This window comes from Neolamprologus brichardi, chromosome 5 (assembly GCF_056152115.1).
Source record: "Neolamprologus brichardi isolate AB-2024 chromosome 5, ASM5615211v1, whole genome shotgun sequence".
Taxonomy (NCBI): domain Eukaryota; kingdom Metazoa; phylum Chordata; class Actinopteri; order Cichliformes; family Cichlidae; genus Neolamprologus; species Neolamprologus brichardi.
Genome location: NC_142108.1, coordinates 19,903,477 through 19,921,599, shown reverse-complemented (window position 1 = coordinate 19,921,599; position 18,123 = coordinate 19,903,477). Strand labels below are relative to the sequence as shown.

The 18,123-nt window shown below is 41.2% G+C and overlaps 1 protein-coding gene across 1 annotated transcript in view; it reads left to right on the top strand.

The window, feature by feature from the left end:
* Positions 1-18,123, top strand: part of gnai2b (guanine nucleotide binding protein (G protein), alpha inhibiting activity polypeptide 2b) — a 48,069-nt gene that overhangs the window by 22,336 nt on the left and 7,610 nt on the right. Inside the window, exons 3-5 of the mRNA XM_006783136.2 lie at positions 5,632-5,674; positions 9,239-9,380; positions 17,699-17,859. Of these exons, the coding sequence (XP_006783199.2) occupies positions 5,632-5,674; positions 9,239-9,380; positions 17,699-17,859 (346 nt within the window). The remainder of the gene's footprint in view (positions 1-5,631; positions 5,675-9,238; positions 9,381-17,698; positions 17,860-18,123) is intronic.

Below are 18,123 nucleotides of genomic sequence, written 5' to 3'. Positions count from 1 at the left end.
GTGCTTTTTATATTTTGAACATTTTTAGTAATTATAAAGTGTAAAAAAACCCCAACTATATAAAACAGTAACTTTATTGAGTAAACGTTACAGTGTAATAGTAAATAAAAAACAGTGCTGGTTTTTAGTTTTATTTCCCCAACAACTAAAAGCTACTTTCATCTGAAATGTGGGCCTCAGCTTTATAGACAGTGCCTTCAAAAATGTCAGAAACAAACATTTTAAAAAACGTGACATTTAGAGAATAACTGCTCTTCCTCATGGCAAAAATCTTTAGTTGGCCTGTTTCACTAGTCCAAAAGCAAACGATTTACAGTCATACTAAACAGCAGTAAATTTTGGGCATTCATGCTGTATAAATAATGATAGAAATTGTAGCAATTAATTTACCGTCAGCTGCCTTATCTTTTAATCAAGCAGTGCTGTAAACACCCTCGAGAAAATGCCAGATGTAGATTGGTATCGTAAAAGCTTTTTGACTGATGACTGACCTTTTCTGCTGTGACATTATGTGTGGATGTTTGTGTGTTTGCCCGGTTCAGAATATCTCATCAGACCATGAATGGACACTTTGTGTCATCAGCAGTGGGTGACTGAGGCAACTGCCAAGTTTTTTATAAATGTAAGTGGGTCTGTGAGGGTACTGGATGTGTTGAGAAAAATGGTTGTATTTTTTGTAGCCTGGCTACTTATGATCCTCATGCTACAAATCACGCTGTTACCATTGCTGCATGTTCTGGTACTCACTGAAAAACAACTCTGGAGCAGCTATGAATAGTTGAGGTTAAAGAAGCAGAAAGTAAGGGGGGGCGGTGTTCTTCTAATTGGCAGAAAGGGATTCTGAGCCTATTTGACTGAATGGGCTTTCGCACCTGCCGGCACAAAGCATAGATGGATCTTTGTAATGCTGGTTCACCCTCATTGCTGCACTAGCCCTGAAGCAGTGGATACAAGTCTTTATTTAGAACAGGGATGCCAAATACTCAGTATACATTGTGGACCACATACAGCCAGCTTTGATCTTTAGTGGGTTTAGGTTTATATAGTGCAAAATCACAACTGAGATGTAACCATATGAAAACGTTATAAAGAAAAGCTAATAATGTAATAATAAAAAGATCTGTCAGCATGACACTTTGGGTTCAAGTCATAAGAAATAAATGTGCAAAATTGGAGAAAAGGTTCAGGTAGCTCACTGACCAGACTCTTGTAATTATAAAACTAAAGATTTTGGTTAATTCACAACAACGTTTTTTTCTTTTTTCCCAATTTTATGCCCTCCTTCACATTTTCCAAAGTCATGCTGTGGGCTGGATTGGAGTTGGATAGAGATTTAGAATATTCTTTAGATTTGTCAGTAGCAACAGAATTGACTGCTTTTAGTACCACTATTTGATGTACTCTGCAGGGGCTTGTGTAACTGTTTTAGCTCCATGTGGGAAAGTTGCTGGAATCAATTGTGCAATCAGACATTTTATTGACACATAAAACGGTGTTAATAACCTTCTCAATGGCAATTGATTCATGTCAAGTAGCTCTTTCTACCCTTGCAAACACTGTTTTGAGTGCCAGTGATCTAAGTTCAGACACACCTTCTCATTTAATGTTTTTTTTCTGTATTTTCATGACTATTTACATTGTAGACTCACTGAAGGGATTAAAACTATGAATGAACACATATGGAGTTAGTCTGAAGTATCTCAAAGTCTGAAATATCTCAAAACATGTTTTACATTTTAGATTCTTCAAACTACCCACCCTTTGATTACTGCTTTGCACACTCTTGGCATTCCCTCAATGAGCTTCATGAGGTTTGTCACCTGAAATGGTTTTTCAACAGTCTTGAAGAAGTTCCCAGAGAGTTGTCAAATAGGGCAGTCAGCTGTGTACCAACCTGACTTCTGCACAACACATCTGATGGTCCCAACAGAAGACAAGAAATTCCACAAATGAACCCTTGCTTGTTTGCAGCGCTGTCAGCAAAGCAAAGAGTGGCTACTTTGAGGAATCTAAAATATAAAACATATTTAGAGTTACACAGTTTTTCCATAATTCCACATATCTTGCTTCATATATTTGATGTCTTCAGTATGTATCTGCAATGTAGAAAGTGGTATATATAAAGAAAAACCATTAAATGAAAAGGTGTGCCCAAAGTGTGTACATTTACTTAAAAAACAATTATCAATAAAAAAGTGTCTGTTCCCACCTTAAATGGTTAGTCTACTTTTGCTGTGTTGTGTAGACGCAACGCATGCTAATTAAAAATAATAATTTGAGCTTTTGAAATAAGCATTGTGTAACACTTTTTTTTCAGTCCTTAATAAGATTTATGCTACTACCTTATATCTGCGGAGGAAATACAACACTCCATGATCTTAGCAAGGTGCTATCCCTGCAAGAGAGATAAATGAACATATTTAATAATAAAATACTCTACTTAATTAGAACACTTTTGAACCTTTACCAAGATTCAAATATCACACCTTTAATGTGTGCTTTTGAAATCTGTATTTGGTATCTGCCTGAAAAATCTTCTTCTGGCTACAGTGCATTTTTATGTTTTTCATTATAAAACAAGGAAACACAAATCATTCAGACTGCTTTTCTTTCTAATGTTTCACAATCAATTCCAAACTGAAGATGGATTAAAAATATTTGTGTTTGTCTTGCACTGTCTATTCCCTTAGGTTGCAGGAATAGTGATATTTTCCTGTAAATACAACATCAGTTCAAAGGTTTTCCCCTGAAGCAGAATAAGAGCAGTCCCCGGTTTTCCTGAAATACCGTGTGCCTGAAGAATTGGGAGGCTCTTTTCTTTTTCTCTGCTGCTCACAAGCGTCCACCTCCCTTTAGGTCTGAAATATTAATGGATGAGTTTTATTCTGGAATCAGAAAGGTGCCCTTCATACACATGTGTGTCCACAGAGAGGTGGATATCACACTTTCTACCACCTACCTTATCATGCCTGTCATATATCTTTAACCAGGACATGTTTTTTTATATAAGCACTTGTAAATCAGAGGCTGTATTTATGTTATTTGTTCATGCTTGTGCATCTGAAAGGAAGCTTTAATGTTCCAGATATAAGTAGATGGCAGTTCAAAAGAGGAGATTTGACAAGGCCCTTGCAATAAAACAATGTGTTCTTAAGAGATATGGTGTTGAAAAAAAGAAGCAGCTCCTTACACAGTTTTGTCTTGATTAGAGGTTTCTACAACAAGAAGCGGGTATTAGTAATTCAAAAGAGAAAACTGAGAAGATCATTTTTCATGTTTTAAAAAAACACACATTCTTTTGTCTGCTGGGTTGTTGCATAAAATACATACATATATATATATATATATATATATATATATTTTATAAATACACAAATCACCTAGAGAGCCATCCAGCTCTCTGACAGCTTGCAGCACAGCAAATGTAACCTAAGACTTGGCTTTTTACACTTCTCCCTTTGTGTTCCCTTCTTTTTCTCAGAAAAATACTTGATGTGTGCGAAAATGATGTGTGTTGACAGCGTGAACGGGCAACACTGCTTGTCCCAGTTGGTCCGTCAGCCCAAGGCTAAGATAATGTCTGTTGGCAGGGCTGGGTCAGGTGGCGTGAAGGGACAGTTTATGGTGGCGCAAAAGTGGCAAGGGCTCGTGCCTCCTCATTTCAACATGATAACAATTGTCTGGAAACATTGTATTCATTCATTGTGTTGCTCACTGTATTCAGAACTTATGGAAGTAGGTTTACAGGCTATGAAACAAAAGGCAGTAAAGCGCTGACTTGTGAACTGTGTGCGTGATGATTTTGCTTGTGTAAGGAACATACAGTTTTTGCTTGGCTGACTCAGAATTAAGTTTTAAATTCTTAATGGATCTTTAGTTCTTTACTTTTGATCCAGAGGAATAGGAATTTTACTGTCCCGATGGTGTAGCGTTTCTTCCTTTTACAGCAGCGTAAACCAAGATGGTGGTTTCAGCACTAAATCCAATGTGTGCCCTGTACTGTGCTCTGCAATGCATTGAATTCTCCAAATTCACTATTTCAATATCTTTGATATATCTACTTTTATGCTTGACTAGCTTGTTGTTTTCCTCTTGCTTTTGACGTTAACTTTTTCTGAGGAATTTTGAAATTGCTGTCAGTTGACATTAACTGAAATACTGGAATAGGATCAAACTACAAACAAGCGAATGGAGTGAACATTGCTCCATATCGTCACTCATAATAATAAAGTAACATGAGAGTTTCCAGTCCAAACCAAGGGGTTTCTAATATAATTTGGTATAAAAGATCATGAAATTCTAATGTTTCATTTGTGCACACAGTATTCTTTACTCAAGCATGTTGGTGTCACGTAGGCCCTTCCACATCTCTGTGGGCCAATAGAAACTCTAATATAAATGTGACACATTTTATAAATCTCGTAAATCCAAGAACTGGGCTTCTTTAGTTTTGTGAAGACGTTTCACCGATCATTCATGAGGCTTCTTTATTTCTAAAAACAAAAGGTATGGAGTCCCAGATATTTAACCTCTAGTGAAGGTTGTTCCCTTTGAAGTGGACATTGATCTACTATTGACTTGGTCATCCCTAGGAAAAAACGTTCTAAACACAAGCTAAACAACATATACACTATGTGCACTTCTGTTCAGTGAGGAGAGGCCAGACCTGTACATAGGAGAAACTAAACAACCATTCCACAAATGCATGACAGAACACAGAGTTACACCTCAACAGGACAACACTCACCTGTACACTCATTCACCTGAAGGACAAAGGTCACTCTTTGGACAGTGAAGACAGATGGTTGCTGTGAACAAACATCATTGAACAGAGGTGGTGGCTTACCACTCCATTTGTCAGCCACCTACAATGCAGTCTTTAGGTCCTTAGATCCCAGACACACACACCTTGCCACAGGTGAGATTGGGGTAGGTCACATGATGGGGCAAAGTCTCACAGTGGTTTCACCCTTTACCCCTGCTGATGGTAATGACCCATTGATTTTTTTCACATCTTGGCTTATGTGATGATGCACATGATCAATAGTGGGTCGACGACCACCTCCGAAGGATACCTGGGAGTGTCCACTTTGTTTCTATCGCTCAAGAAGCTTCTTGGATGAGCGGTGAAATGTTTTCAGAAACTTAAGGAAGTCCAGTTGCTTTCTTTTTCAAGCTCCTAAGACTATCATGAACTGGATGACTAAGAGCCAACACAAACTTCTGCTGTGTAGTTTGTCTAATTAGCTGACTAGCTAAATATGGCATTCCTGATAAAATGTTGTGTGCCGCAAAGCCACCTTTAAATGATCTTTTTTTCATCATAATAAGTGGCTTAGGAAAAGCTGTGCAGTTGTGAACTATTTAATAGTCAAAAGCCACTTCTTCTGGAGTGAAAAATAAACACTGAAATGAATATGGGAAGTATTCATGCATATCTGTACATCGTGTTCTCACAAACGGAAACATAAATAAACCGGGCAACCCAGAGGATGAATGTGATGTTAGCAGTAGGTCATCACTGTGTTGCTCTTATTTTCAAAGCAGGAACAGCCACAACTAAAGTTTAAGTTTATTCTTATTATGTGCACACAGATCCTTTGTAACTCTTTTATGTTAATGTTCCAACAGGTGCTGGGGAGTCTGGAAAGAGCACCATTGTAAAGCAGATGAAGTAAGTTGCAAAAGGAATGTTTATTCCACCTTTTTTTAAATTCTGTGTAACACAAAAGCTTTTTCACCTCACTGGAATTTGGTTGGTAATCACAAAACCATTACAAGCTACAAACTAATATTAGCTCTAATGCTATATGCCCATTACTCATTTTTTCTATGATCTGTTAGTCAAATAGTTGTTTCCTTGTTTAACAAAAGCAACCAAAGTAGTTCTTATGTCTGTGTGTGGAAGTAAATGTTGCCCTTTAAGATAGTGCATTTAGATTTTTTACCCCTCAGCTTTGAAAGGATGTACATATGTATAATGTGGTATATTGCCATCACCATGCCAGACAGGTGGGGGACATGGACACCCAAGTTAGTGAACGTGATGACTCGAGAACGAAGTGACCAAGCGATATTTAAATTGATACCATAGGTGTATCTACTCAAGGTCTCAGAAGAGTTCGAATCTCATAGACCTCGACCTCAAGCACAGAAGTCCGAGGTCAATTGTTCTGAAAATCTTGTGAATACAATAGTTTGAGAACAAGGTGATGTGGGATTTTTTAATTCATATCATAGGTGCCTCTACTAGGAGGCTGAGGGGTACCATTGGCCACTGCTAGTATTTGTAAATGTTTTTTAAAAACCTCACAAATTAAGAAATTTCTTTATAATCACAATAAACTTTAATTATATTGTGTCACTGAGCCTAATAACCGCAGTCATATTATAAGTGGTCACACGATGCCGGTTAACGCCCCAGGAAGTCAACCCAGATTTTCTGACTTTAGCAATGAGTGTGTTTACATAAGAGGGGAAGTGCTGACACCAGATGACCCATTTCCAAAAATGGACAGGTCTAGAGCTGCATATTTAAAGAAGAACAAGAGATAATCCTAAATAAATATAATAAATGTAAAATATAATACAAGCTAAAAACAACACAGTTGTTTTAGCTAGAGACTGCAAGAAAATCTGGCAGTTTGAATGTGTAAACTGATATTGCTATCACTGCTTAATTCTTCAGTTACAAAAGTGTGCAGAAGAATACATATAATCGATTTCTGACAGTCTGTTTAATTCTAAGACGCTCATAAGGAAAATCCAAGACATTTAGAGAGGTAAGTTATTGGCTTTATTAAAATGTCAGTGCATGAGGATGCCATGTTCCAAGATTCGTTAATAGGCACAACTTTATCCATCATGTTGATATAATATTTCCAACTACAGTGGGGTGTGCTGCATAGGTTGTTGTAATGGTATGCCTCAATAATTATTGACTGACTGCCGTAAGGGGAAACCCTGTTAACTTCCTGTCACAGTTCACTGTTCTTATTTTATGTGTTTCGGTCAAAGAACTTGAGCAGTTTACAGTTAAAACGTTTCAGTTTTAGATACGATACAGTGGAATTATTTCAAGTTGGTTCCCAGGTGATGTTGTGGTCACAGGTGTTTAGAATTTTTTTGTACATGTGAGAACATAAAGGGTTATTGGAAAGCGTTACTTAACACATAGACTTGGCTTCTGAGACCAATAGGAGTCTATGGGAAAATGTCCCTCTGTCTTGATCTTTGCAAACACTTTCCTGATAGGTTTCTGGGCTCAGTCCCTCAGTCTTGAGTCATACTGAATAAAAAAGCCTTTTGTAAATCTTGGGAGTCCTGTGTTTCAGAATGAGGTCCAGTGAGCAAGTAATTTTAAAGCTAGACCCCTCCATGTCATATAGCTATTTTGAAATCAAAATGATGATGGTAAAAACACTCATTTTGAGGCTTCAAAACGAGACTTCATAAACCAGGGGATGATGTCAGGGTAGCTAGGTCCATCTTTTATGCTGTCTATAAAACAAAGGCTTTTCTTTTCTTTCTTTCTTTTTGTAAAGCTTGTGCACCAATCAGGATACACAATGACACAGATACTCACACACTAATGGATAAACACAGAGGACACTAAATACCTTAATTATTCACATTCCTCTGGGCTAACCAGGCATTGAATCCATTTTTTATGAGTTTGGACCAAGAACAGTCTGTTGCTTTTGAAGCTAATTTATAAACTTGTACAGAGGTATCGATTTATCAGCATGAAAACAAAAGCAATCGTGACTCTGACCTTTTATGTAATGTCATACATGACATTAAATAATGTCATGTATGACATTGTGCGGTGTAAACATGTCTTACAGCAAGAAAAGTTAGCTAATTCAATGTTCTTAGAACAGCTCAAAAAGAATGCAGCTGTTTTCTAAATTATTACTGTTCATTAACATTAACATCGGTAGGCTGTTAAAAGCAGGGGGCAGACCCACTTTAGAATTACTGTGGGGCTGTCTCACTTCGCTCTCTCTGCACTTTGTTCTGCAGCCTGATGAAATCTGGGTGATTGCACCTCATGATGGGCTGCACACTTGTGCATGCACAAACACTTAGTTCCGTCGCAGTCAGGGTAATAATACTGCAAGAGGTAAAGTTAGGATACTGCATCAGCTGAATGCTGCAGTGTTGAGGCAGTCCCACTGTGTGTTAACCCCATTTGCTACACATCATCCTACACAGCATGCTGACATGATAAATGTTATACTATTCAGTATGCTTTTTTACAGACTAGATAGCAACACAGACAAAACAAAATCAGCTTTTAGCTTCAAAAATATTTTGTGTTTAAACCCAGCAAAAACTCTTAATGTGTAACAATGATTGTAAAGAAAATGATTTAAATTGTACAGTACAAAGACATTAATGATGTTAATCATTAACTAGCCAGTAACAGAATTTGAGCTAGTCTGATTTTCTGTGTGAAAGAAGCTGTTTAGTTTAGCAGTTTCACTTAAATCTGAGCCTGGCAGCTAACTATATAACAGCATCTTGGGAATACGTCTTCTTAAAAATAATTCAGTAATAATCAACATGTATGTTTCTTTAGGAGAATTTCAGACCACTTTACATTGATTTATTAAAAGAGATAAGGTCAAACAGCTGACAGATAGGTAATAAAGGAAGTAGGTAATAAATAGGTTATAAATAGGTCAGATTCTGTGCTATTCCTTACTCTGTGTTGCCACCCACATCCATCCATGTCATCTGTACCACTGATCTCCACCATGACTTTTTGGGATATCTGCTGACAGTAAGAATTCACAAGTTGCTTAATTTTATATACTTTAAGCTGTTTTGTTTTTTTGTTTTTTTTTATAGCAAGGATGCAGGAGAACACTCCAAATGAGCTTGTAGTGCACATAGTGAAGCATAAGAAGTCGTTTTTGAAGACTTCATTAAAACAATAATTGATTCCCCCTCATGTACATCGAACCAAGTGTTGCCAATCTGTCATCCTGTTCTTATCGGCCATGAACTAATTCCATCCTGTGTCTGCTGTTAATTGAATTTCACATTCTGTGCAAAAAGCAAAAATGTGTCATTATTTACACTTGAAGTGCACCAGAAGAGTGTTTTAATTGACAGGGTAAAAAGTAGAAATGATTTCAGTAAGCATAATTGCATCACATATTTGAGAATACTGTGAGCAATGTTTTAATGTGCACTTAAATAAAACTTGAATGTCTCTTGATATTCTCAGGATCATCCATGAAGATGGCTACTCAGAAGATGAGTGTAAGCAGTACAGAGCAGTGGTTTATAGTAATACCATCCAGTCTATAATGGCCATTGTTAAAGCCATGGCCAGTCTGAAGATAGACTACAGCAATCCTACCAGAGTGGTAAGATGCACAAACACTCCCAAACACAATGTATTTTCTAAAGCATGGCGTTTGTGTACAAAATAATCACTCTAAATGCTTTTTTACTTGATCTTTACAAAATGCTTTATCTGTTGGTAAGCATGGGATGTGTAAGAGCAATAAAGACTCAAGAGCAAGATCCAGACTAAAGGCTAAAAACCATTGTTATGTGAGAATGCTGAATTTAATTTGGCCTTACTAACCATTGACTTACCAGGATGTCGCTTGGGGCTAAACAAAACAAAGCCTCCTTTATCAACAGCATCTTGCAACTGTGTATCTGGCACAGTACTTAAGAGTTACATTGTGCTTTCCCAGAATTGAAATCACAAGTTTTCCATTGTTTCCAGTCACTGTGCCCTATTTACTTGGTCATTTTTCTCAATATAAAGAGGCTAAATAAGCCAGTATAACTGGCTAGCTAATGAAAACAGGCTTGTCAGTCTTTAAATGTGTCATTACTAAGACATGTATAACACGGTAAAATAGGATTATTTAAAAGCTACCATGACTCTGGGAAATAAGATCTCTTTCTTACATGTTTCCTCTTCTTGGCAGCTCTTGTTCAGTCAATACCACTGTCAGGCTGTGCCTGTGTTTTAAACAAACATGGTATCATGTGATTTCCAACATGCATCTGTTCACAGCAGCCTTTTTTTATCAGCAGTAAGATTTATGTAGTAGGTGTTACACAGAACTGGAGCACAGTATAATCCTTTCCTGATATGTCTTTGCAACCTGCAGGGAAATAGTACTTGTCTTACTGACTCCATCTGGTCCATCTTTGATCTGCTGTCTCCTTAAAGTTGTACTAGACAGAGAGGAGTCTGAAAGTATACCTGCTGCAGGAGCAACAGCAGCCACTGAGAGCTCTGGTGCAGATTGGATTAATTCAGTGCTGCTAGCAGGGCACGTTTGAACAGCACTGCTGAGGCTGGTTTCTGCAGCCTCAGCAGCAACACAAACTAATTTCTTATTTTGAAGAATACCCAACTGTAAAAGGAAGATCTTGTTGCTAACCCGTTTGTCTGGAGGTGTTTTGTAACAATTGTTACCCATCATTTATGTTTGCTTTGCATGTTAGTGTTTGCTAAACCTAATCACTCCCAAACTAACGGTTTTATAACTGGCTAGCTAATGAAAACAGGCTTGTCAGTCTTTAAATTACTCCACATATTAAAGATGATTGATTATGCATTTACCTCACCTCTCTGGTGGGGAAGGAGCCTGAGTTAGTGCGTGAGGTTGAGAGGTACCGGCTAGATATAGTCGGGCTCACCTCTACGCACGGCTTGGGCTCTGGAACCAGTCTCCTGGAGAGGGGCTGGACTCTGTCTCAGTCTGGAGTTGCCCCTGGTGAGAGGCGGCGGGCTGGGGTGGGTATTTTAATATCCCCTCGGCTTGCTGCCGGTACGTTGGGGTTTTTCCCGGTGGACGAGAGGGTTTGTTCCCTGCGCCTTAGGGTCGGGGAACGGGTCCTGACTGTCATCTGCGCTTATGCGCCGAGTGGCAGTTCGGAGTACCCAGCCTTCTTAGAGTCCCTGGGGGGGGGTGCTGGAAGGTGCTCCACCTGGAGACTCTGTTGTCCTGCTGGGAGACTTCAATGCTCACGTGGGTAACGACAGCGAGACCTGGAGGGGCGTGATTGGGAGGAACGGCCTCCCTGATCTGAACCCGAGCGGTGCTTTGTTATTGGACTTCTGTGCTAATCACAGTTTGGCCATAACGAACACCTTGTTCGAACATAAGAGTGTCCATAAGTGCACGTGGCACCAGGATGCTCTAGGCCGTAGGTCGATGATCGATTTTGTAATCGTATCACCAGACCTGCGACCATATGTTCTGGACACTCGGGTAAAGAGAGGGGCTGAGCTGTCAACTGATCACCACCTGGTGGTGAGTTGGATCAGGTGGCGGGGGAGGACGCTGGACAGACCTGGTGCACCTAAACGTGTAGTGAGGGTGTGCTGGGAACGACTAGCAGAGGCCCCAGTCCGCGAGATCTTCAACGCACACCTCCGGCAGAGCTTCAACAGCATTCCGAGGGAGGCGGGGGACATCGAGTCCGAATGGACCATGTTCAGCGCCTCCATTGCCGAAGCTGCTGCATTGAGCTGCGGCCGCAAGGTGGTTGGTGCCTGCCGTGGTGGTAATCCCCGAACCAAATGGTGGACACCAGAGGTGAAGGGAGCCACCAGGCTGAAGAAGGAGTCCTATCGGGCTTGGTTAGCCTGTGGGACTCCGGAGGCAGCCGACAGGTATCGACAGGCCAAGCGGAATGCGGCTCGGGCAGTGGCTGAAGCAAAAACTCGGGTGTGGGAGGAGTTCGGAGAGGCCATGGAAAAAGACTTTCGGACTGCCTCGAAGAGGTTCTGGCAAACCGTCAGGCGTCTCAGGAGGGGAAAGCGGTGCTCTACCTGCACTGTGTATAGTGCTGGCGGAGCGCTGCTGACGTCGACTGAGAAAATTGTCAGGCGGTGGAAGGAATACTTCGAGGACCTCCTTAATCCCACTGACGCATCTTCCAAGGAGGAAGCAGAGTCTGGGGATGAGGGGAATGACCCGCCAATTTCTGGGGGCGAGGTCACTGAGGCAGTTAAACAACTCCTTGGTGGCAGAGCCCCTGGTGTTGATGAGGTCCGCCCCGAGTTCCTGAAGGCTCTGGACGTTGTAGGGCTGTCCTGGCTGACACGCCTCTGCAATGTTGCGTGGAGATCAGGGGCAGTACCCGTGGATTGGCAGACCGGGGTGGTGGTCCCCATCTTTAAGAAGGGGGACCGGAGGGTGTGTTCCAACTACAGGGGGATCACACTCCTCAGCCTCCCCGGGAAAGTCTATGCCAGGGTGCTGGAAAGGAGAGTTCGTCCGTTAGTCGAACCTCTGATGCAGGAGGAACAATGCGGTTTTCGTCCTGGTCGCGGAACACTGGACCAGCTCTTCATCCTCTCGAGGATACTTGAGGGTGCATGGGAGTTTGCCCAACCAGTCTACATGTGTTTTGTGGACTTGGAGAAGGCATTCGACCGTGTCCCTCGGGGTGTCCTGTGGGAGGTGTTGCGGGAGTATGGGGTGTCTGGCCCATTGCTACGGGCCATTCGATCCCTATGCAACCGTTGCAAGAGCTTGGTTCGCATTGCCGGCAATAAGTCGGACTCGTTCCCGGTGGGTGATGGGCTCCGCCAGGGCTGCCCTTTGTCACCGGTTCTGTTCATAATTTTTATGGACAGGATTTCTAGGCGCAGCCAAGTGGCGGAGGGCTTTCGCTTTGGTGGCCTCAGGATCTCATCTCTGATCTTTGCGGATGATGTGGTTCTGTTGGCTTCATCGGGTGAGGGCCTCCAGCTCGCACTGGAGCGGTTCGCAGCCGAGTGTGACGCAGCGGGAATGAGGATCAGCACCTCCAAATCTGAGGCCATGGTTCTCAGCCGGAAAAGGGTGGAGTGCCCACTCCGGGTCGGGGATGAGGTCCTGCCCCAAGTGGAGGAGTTCAAGTATCTCGGGGTCTTGTTCGCGAGTGATGGGAGAAGGGAGCCGGAGATCGACAGACGGATTGGGGCTGCAGCTGCAGTAATGCAGACGCTGCACCGGTCCGTCGTGGTGAAGAGGGAGCTGAGTGTAAAAGCGAAGCTCTCAATTTACCGGTCGATCTACGTCCCTACCCTCACCTATGGCCACGAGCTGTGGGTAGTGACCGAAAGGACGAGATCGCGGATACAAGCGGCGGAAATGAGCTTCCTCCGAAGGGTGGCTGGCATCTCCCTTAGAGATAGGGTGAGAAGTTCGGCCATCCGGGAGGGGCTCAGAGTAGAGCCGCTGCTGCTCCACATCGAAAGGAGCCAGCTGAGGTGGTTTGGGCATCTGGTAAGGATGCCCCCTGGGCGCCTCCTGGGTGAGGTGTTCCAGGCATGTCCCACCGGGAGGAGGCCCCGAAGCAGACCCAGGACACGCTGGAGAGATTATATCTCTCGGCTGGCCTGGGAACGCCTTGGTGTTCCCCCGGATGAGCTGGAGGAGGTGGCTGGGGAGAGGGAGGTCTGGGCCTCTTTGCTTAGGCTGCTGCCCCCGCGACCCGGCCCCGGATAAAGCGGATGAAGATGGATGGATGGATGGATGGATGGATTATGCATTTATTTATTTTCTGTCATATATAAAGAGTTACAGTAGCGCATGCTTGTGACAGCTCTAGGTCTTGTGTTTATGTTCTTTGGCAGGCCTGCCTTTTACGTGCTCTATTTCAGATCCTAATCAGGAAATGGCTTGGGAATGCTTGGGAATCTATAGAAACCAGTTTCCTCCCTGGCTGTCTCTTCTTCTGGAAGGCTCTTGCCTTTCAGGTCACTAACTCGGTGTTCATTTGATTTTGCTTGGGTGTGCTGCAGTAATAACTAGTTTAAGCCATATTTGGTTTTAGGTAAGCACCTGCTTATCAGTTCTCCTTGAACCGCCTTTGTGTTGACTTGTTATTAAAAAAATATTGACCCAGAAAAAATTGTTTCTCTGAGGATCTCCATTTCTTGGTATGTTCTAAATGATCTGGACATAACACGTTCATATTAAATGTGGTCAAAATTTCAAACAGTGAGGCAAACGCTTACATCGTTAAAGCTGTTTATTGTATTATGTATAAGTGTTAAAAAAAAGTGAAGTGAAAACAGTTGTTTTTAGTGCTAAAATCCACAGAATTATCAAGTAAATCTGTCTCTATATTCAGCTTTATTGAGCTTTGCAAGTTTTAGGTTTTTGTTAAGTCATCTAATCCACTACTTCACAGTTCATCATCATTCTCATTTTAGAACGAGGCAGAGTGAAATATTTGAGAGGCAGCCAGAGACGATTTTCGACGTGCAAGTCATGGATCTAAAAAGAATTTAATTAGCCAAAGCTACAGCTGATAAAATCTGCCAGCAAGAGTTGTCATCTGAGTAAAAAAATTAACAGTTGCTTTTGGGGGGGAAAAAATGTACCTCTGTTTAAAAGTAAGGATTCGCAAAGAATGCCACATTTAAGCTAAGTACTGTGTCGCCATACAAGAATTTCAAAGGCTGACGCGTAAAAGATATTTAATGATTTCTCTGATGTGCGGATGTGAAAGTTGTCTGTGTAGTTCATCCAACAGCAAATTTAATATCTACGGGATTTTGGACAGAGATGTGATGTGATTGTGAGGGCGAGATGTGCATTTGGATTCAGTTAATTCAGATGTTTAATTAGGTGATTAAAGAGCTTCATTATTATGACTGCATAATTCGAGCATATCAGAAATACCTAATGAACACACTAAATAATTAGGTGCAGCTCATACAAACACACACTAAGTTAAACACAACAGGGCATTCGTGAAACTTTTATACTGAAACCTGCAGACAGAAGACAAGAGATGCTGAGATGCAGTTTCCTGCACCCTGTGAACATTTATCAACTTTCAAACAAGCTGCCAGTGAGGTCTGACAGTGGCCGTGTGTGTATCCTGTAAGTGAAGCTGTAATAGAAGGATTAAGGACTCTGCTGTGGTGACGTTTTTTTTCTCACCCATAGATCTGTCAAATGGCTGGGTGTACGTGATGCTACTCTCGCACTCCCACACATAGCAATTAGTGTGCTAGCCTGCCCATACTTGCGCAGCAGCCCTGTAGAAATATACACACGCTTATGGCTTTCATACTATTCTTTAATTATGCCCCATATTGGATTTCAGTTGAGCTGATCAGCTGATCTGCATGTGATAAGGATCATTAACAGACACATTATTCTACTGTATAGAAGTAAACATGAAACTCAAGTCAGTGTTTGCAGTTTCATGGTGATTCATTGCAGCTGCAAGTGCAGTCGGAGCCTGCACATTTGTAAGTGAATGACAAAGAGGAGAAGGATAAGGCGAGTGTGTGTGAGTCTAATATTCTGCAGTCTGCAACTTGTAGCTGTGTTAAAAAGAGCAGAAAGAGTTTTAATAAATGTGTCACATTCCCAGAGAGCCATCGTAAACATCAATTTCATTGGCAGCATGTGAGCGCATCAGTCATAGTCACTATAACGCACCACTAAATAAACACATTTTAAAAGAACAGTAATGCTATTGGTCCAGTCAAGACATTGACTGGACCAATAGTAAAGGACATACACAAATTCAGTAAGCTGGCCATTTAACCAACGTAAACATCACCATCTAATAGGCACAGACGTAAATGCACCGGCTGCTTTGTTAGTACTGGACTCCCTTCTGCCTTCAAATTCGCCTTAATTCTTCACTGCATAGATTTGACAAGGTGGTGAAAACATAACTCTGAGATTTTGGTTATTATTGATGCAATGGCATCCTAGAATTCCTGCAGATTTTAGGCTGCAGATCCATGATGCAAATCTTCCAGAGGTGCTCTATTGAACTGATATCTGGTGACTGTGGAGGCCATTTGAACATAGTGAACTCATTGTCAGTTTCAGGAAACTAGGTGTGTTATCCTGCTGGAAGCATCCATCAGAAGATGGGCAACCTATGTTCATAAATTTGTGGACAGGGTCAGGAACAGTATTCAGAAATGATGCTCAGTTGTTACTAAATAGCCCAAACAATTAAAAAACAATTAAAAAATTGCAATTACACTGCCACTGCAGGACGAATCCAGGCTTTTGTGGTGTTTTCTGTTGTCCAATTTTTGTGAACCGTTGTGAATTTTAGCCTCAGCTTCCTGTTCTTAGCTGACAGGAGGTAGTACCTGGTGTGGTCTTCTGCTGCTCTATCCCATATACTTACAGATTCAACGTGTTGTGCATTCAGAGATGGTCTTCTGCGTAACTTGGTTGTAGAAAGATATTCGTTGAAATACTGCTGTCTTCTTGTCAGCTTGAAGCAGTCTGGTTATTCTCCTCTGACCTCTGACTTCAACAAGGCATTTGAACTGCTGCTCACTGGATATTTTCTCTTTTTCAGAACATTATCTGTAAACACTAGAGATGGTTGTGTGGGAAAATCCCAGTAGATCCGCATTTTCTGAAATACTGAGACCAGCCCTTGCAGCATCTTACTTAAATCATCTTTCGTCCTCATTCTGATTGTCGGTTTGAATCCCAGAGAGTTGTGTTGATTATGTTGGCATGTCTAAATCTAAACTGGGTGTTTGGCATGTGGCTGATTAGACATTTTTGTTAAGGTGCAGTTGAATACGTGTACCTAATAAAGTGATCATGATTGTATACTGACTGGATGACAATGGCAGGTAGAGATAGTAATAGATTTCTACTCAGTCCAGATTGTTTCCATTCACAATTACGAAATGTTTCATCATGAATCATTTTGATGATGCCATACATATTCAGAACTCTAGACAACCGCTAAAGAAAATCCTGACTGCAGTTGCATTAAGTTAGTAACACATATAAATGTGCAGAGAAAACCAAGGTTTATTTATTACTCTTTTCTATCTTTGAGAATGAAGGTCAGAGAGAAAAATAATTAACATTGTGCCAACACGAAGACGGTGAACTAAGAGAAACAAGCAAGGTGGCAAACAGCAGGAAATCAAACCACAGTCTGTTGAAGCAGCCCTGCATGCTGTTACTTTGAGTCATACAGACCTATTTCATATATCTTACATGTGGTCAGCCCAAATTGGCTGCCACATTGCTTTATCACATGTTGTAATGATATTATAATCTCTTTACGAAAATATTTCCTCTCTTTGTGCCAGTTCTATAGAGATATCGCTCACATTGGTCCATACTGTTGTATTATATTATCAATAAGTATTTAAATCAAAATCCGATTGTAACTGCCTGTTGAAATTTCTCTAACATGTTACACAGGTTAGCTTGTTTCTAAATATTTCCATAGCTGAAGAATATGTTTTGGTTTCCAGTGGTGCCATTTTGCAGAAATTCAAGAATTATCAGAACATGTTTGTCAGCTAATTGCCATTGTAATTTTTCTTCTTGATTGTACTGGCAGAAGAAATATCCTTTCTATTTCTAAATGCCATTGTTAGATATTTCTTAACCTTATTCCTTAGCTTCAGATGAAATTTAAAAAAAAAAAAGTTACCAGAGAAATACAACTAGGGTTTTTGTCATTTGATCAGTTATATAAAATTTGCTTCAGGAACGACTTCCCTCCCAGCCATTATAGAAGGGGAAGTAACAGCGGTTACTCTTTAATGTCCTTTACATAAGAGCATGTAACTCTTTGTCTTTAAGAACCAACTGGATCTTTGATCATGTTTGATTGTGTCAAGGATAGCAGCTGTCGCCTTGGTTTTAGTTGCAGTGTTCTTAACAACCCACTTCTGTGTCCTTATTGCCCCCTGCAGGACGATGCCCAGCAGCTCTTTGCCCTGGCTGCAGCTGCTGAGGAACAGGGCATTCTCCCTGATGACTTGGCTAACGTGATCAGGCGACTGTGGAGTGACAGCGGCATACAGAGCTGCTTTGCAAGATCGCGAGAATACCAGCTGAATGACTCGGCGGCATAGTGAGTGTGAATTTGTGGGTGGATATTTTTCTGCTGTGATCTGTTAATTAAATGCAAATTTACTGATTTTTACTGTGCATAGTTTCAGGTTGCCACCATGAGCATCTTCTCCTGCTCGTACGTCAGTCGGTATGCATTCTGTTTACACCAGACGCTATATTAATCCTCTACAAATGGAAATGTTAGAGATTTTTTTTAATTTATTTTTTGGAAGGGATGTGCAGTCCCTTCAGCCTCAGTCATATGTGAGAGCTTTGAAAGTCA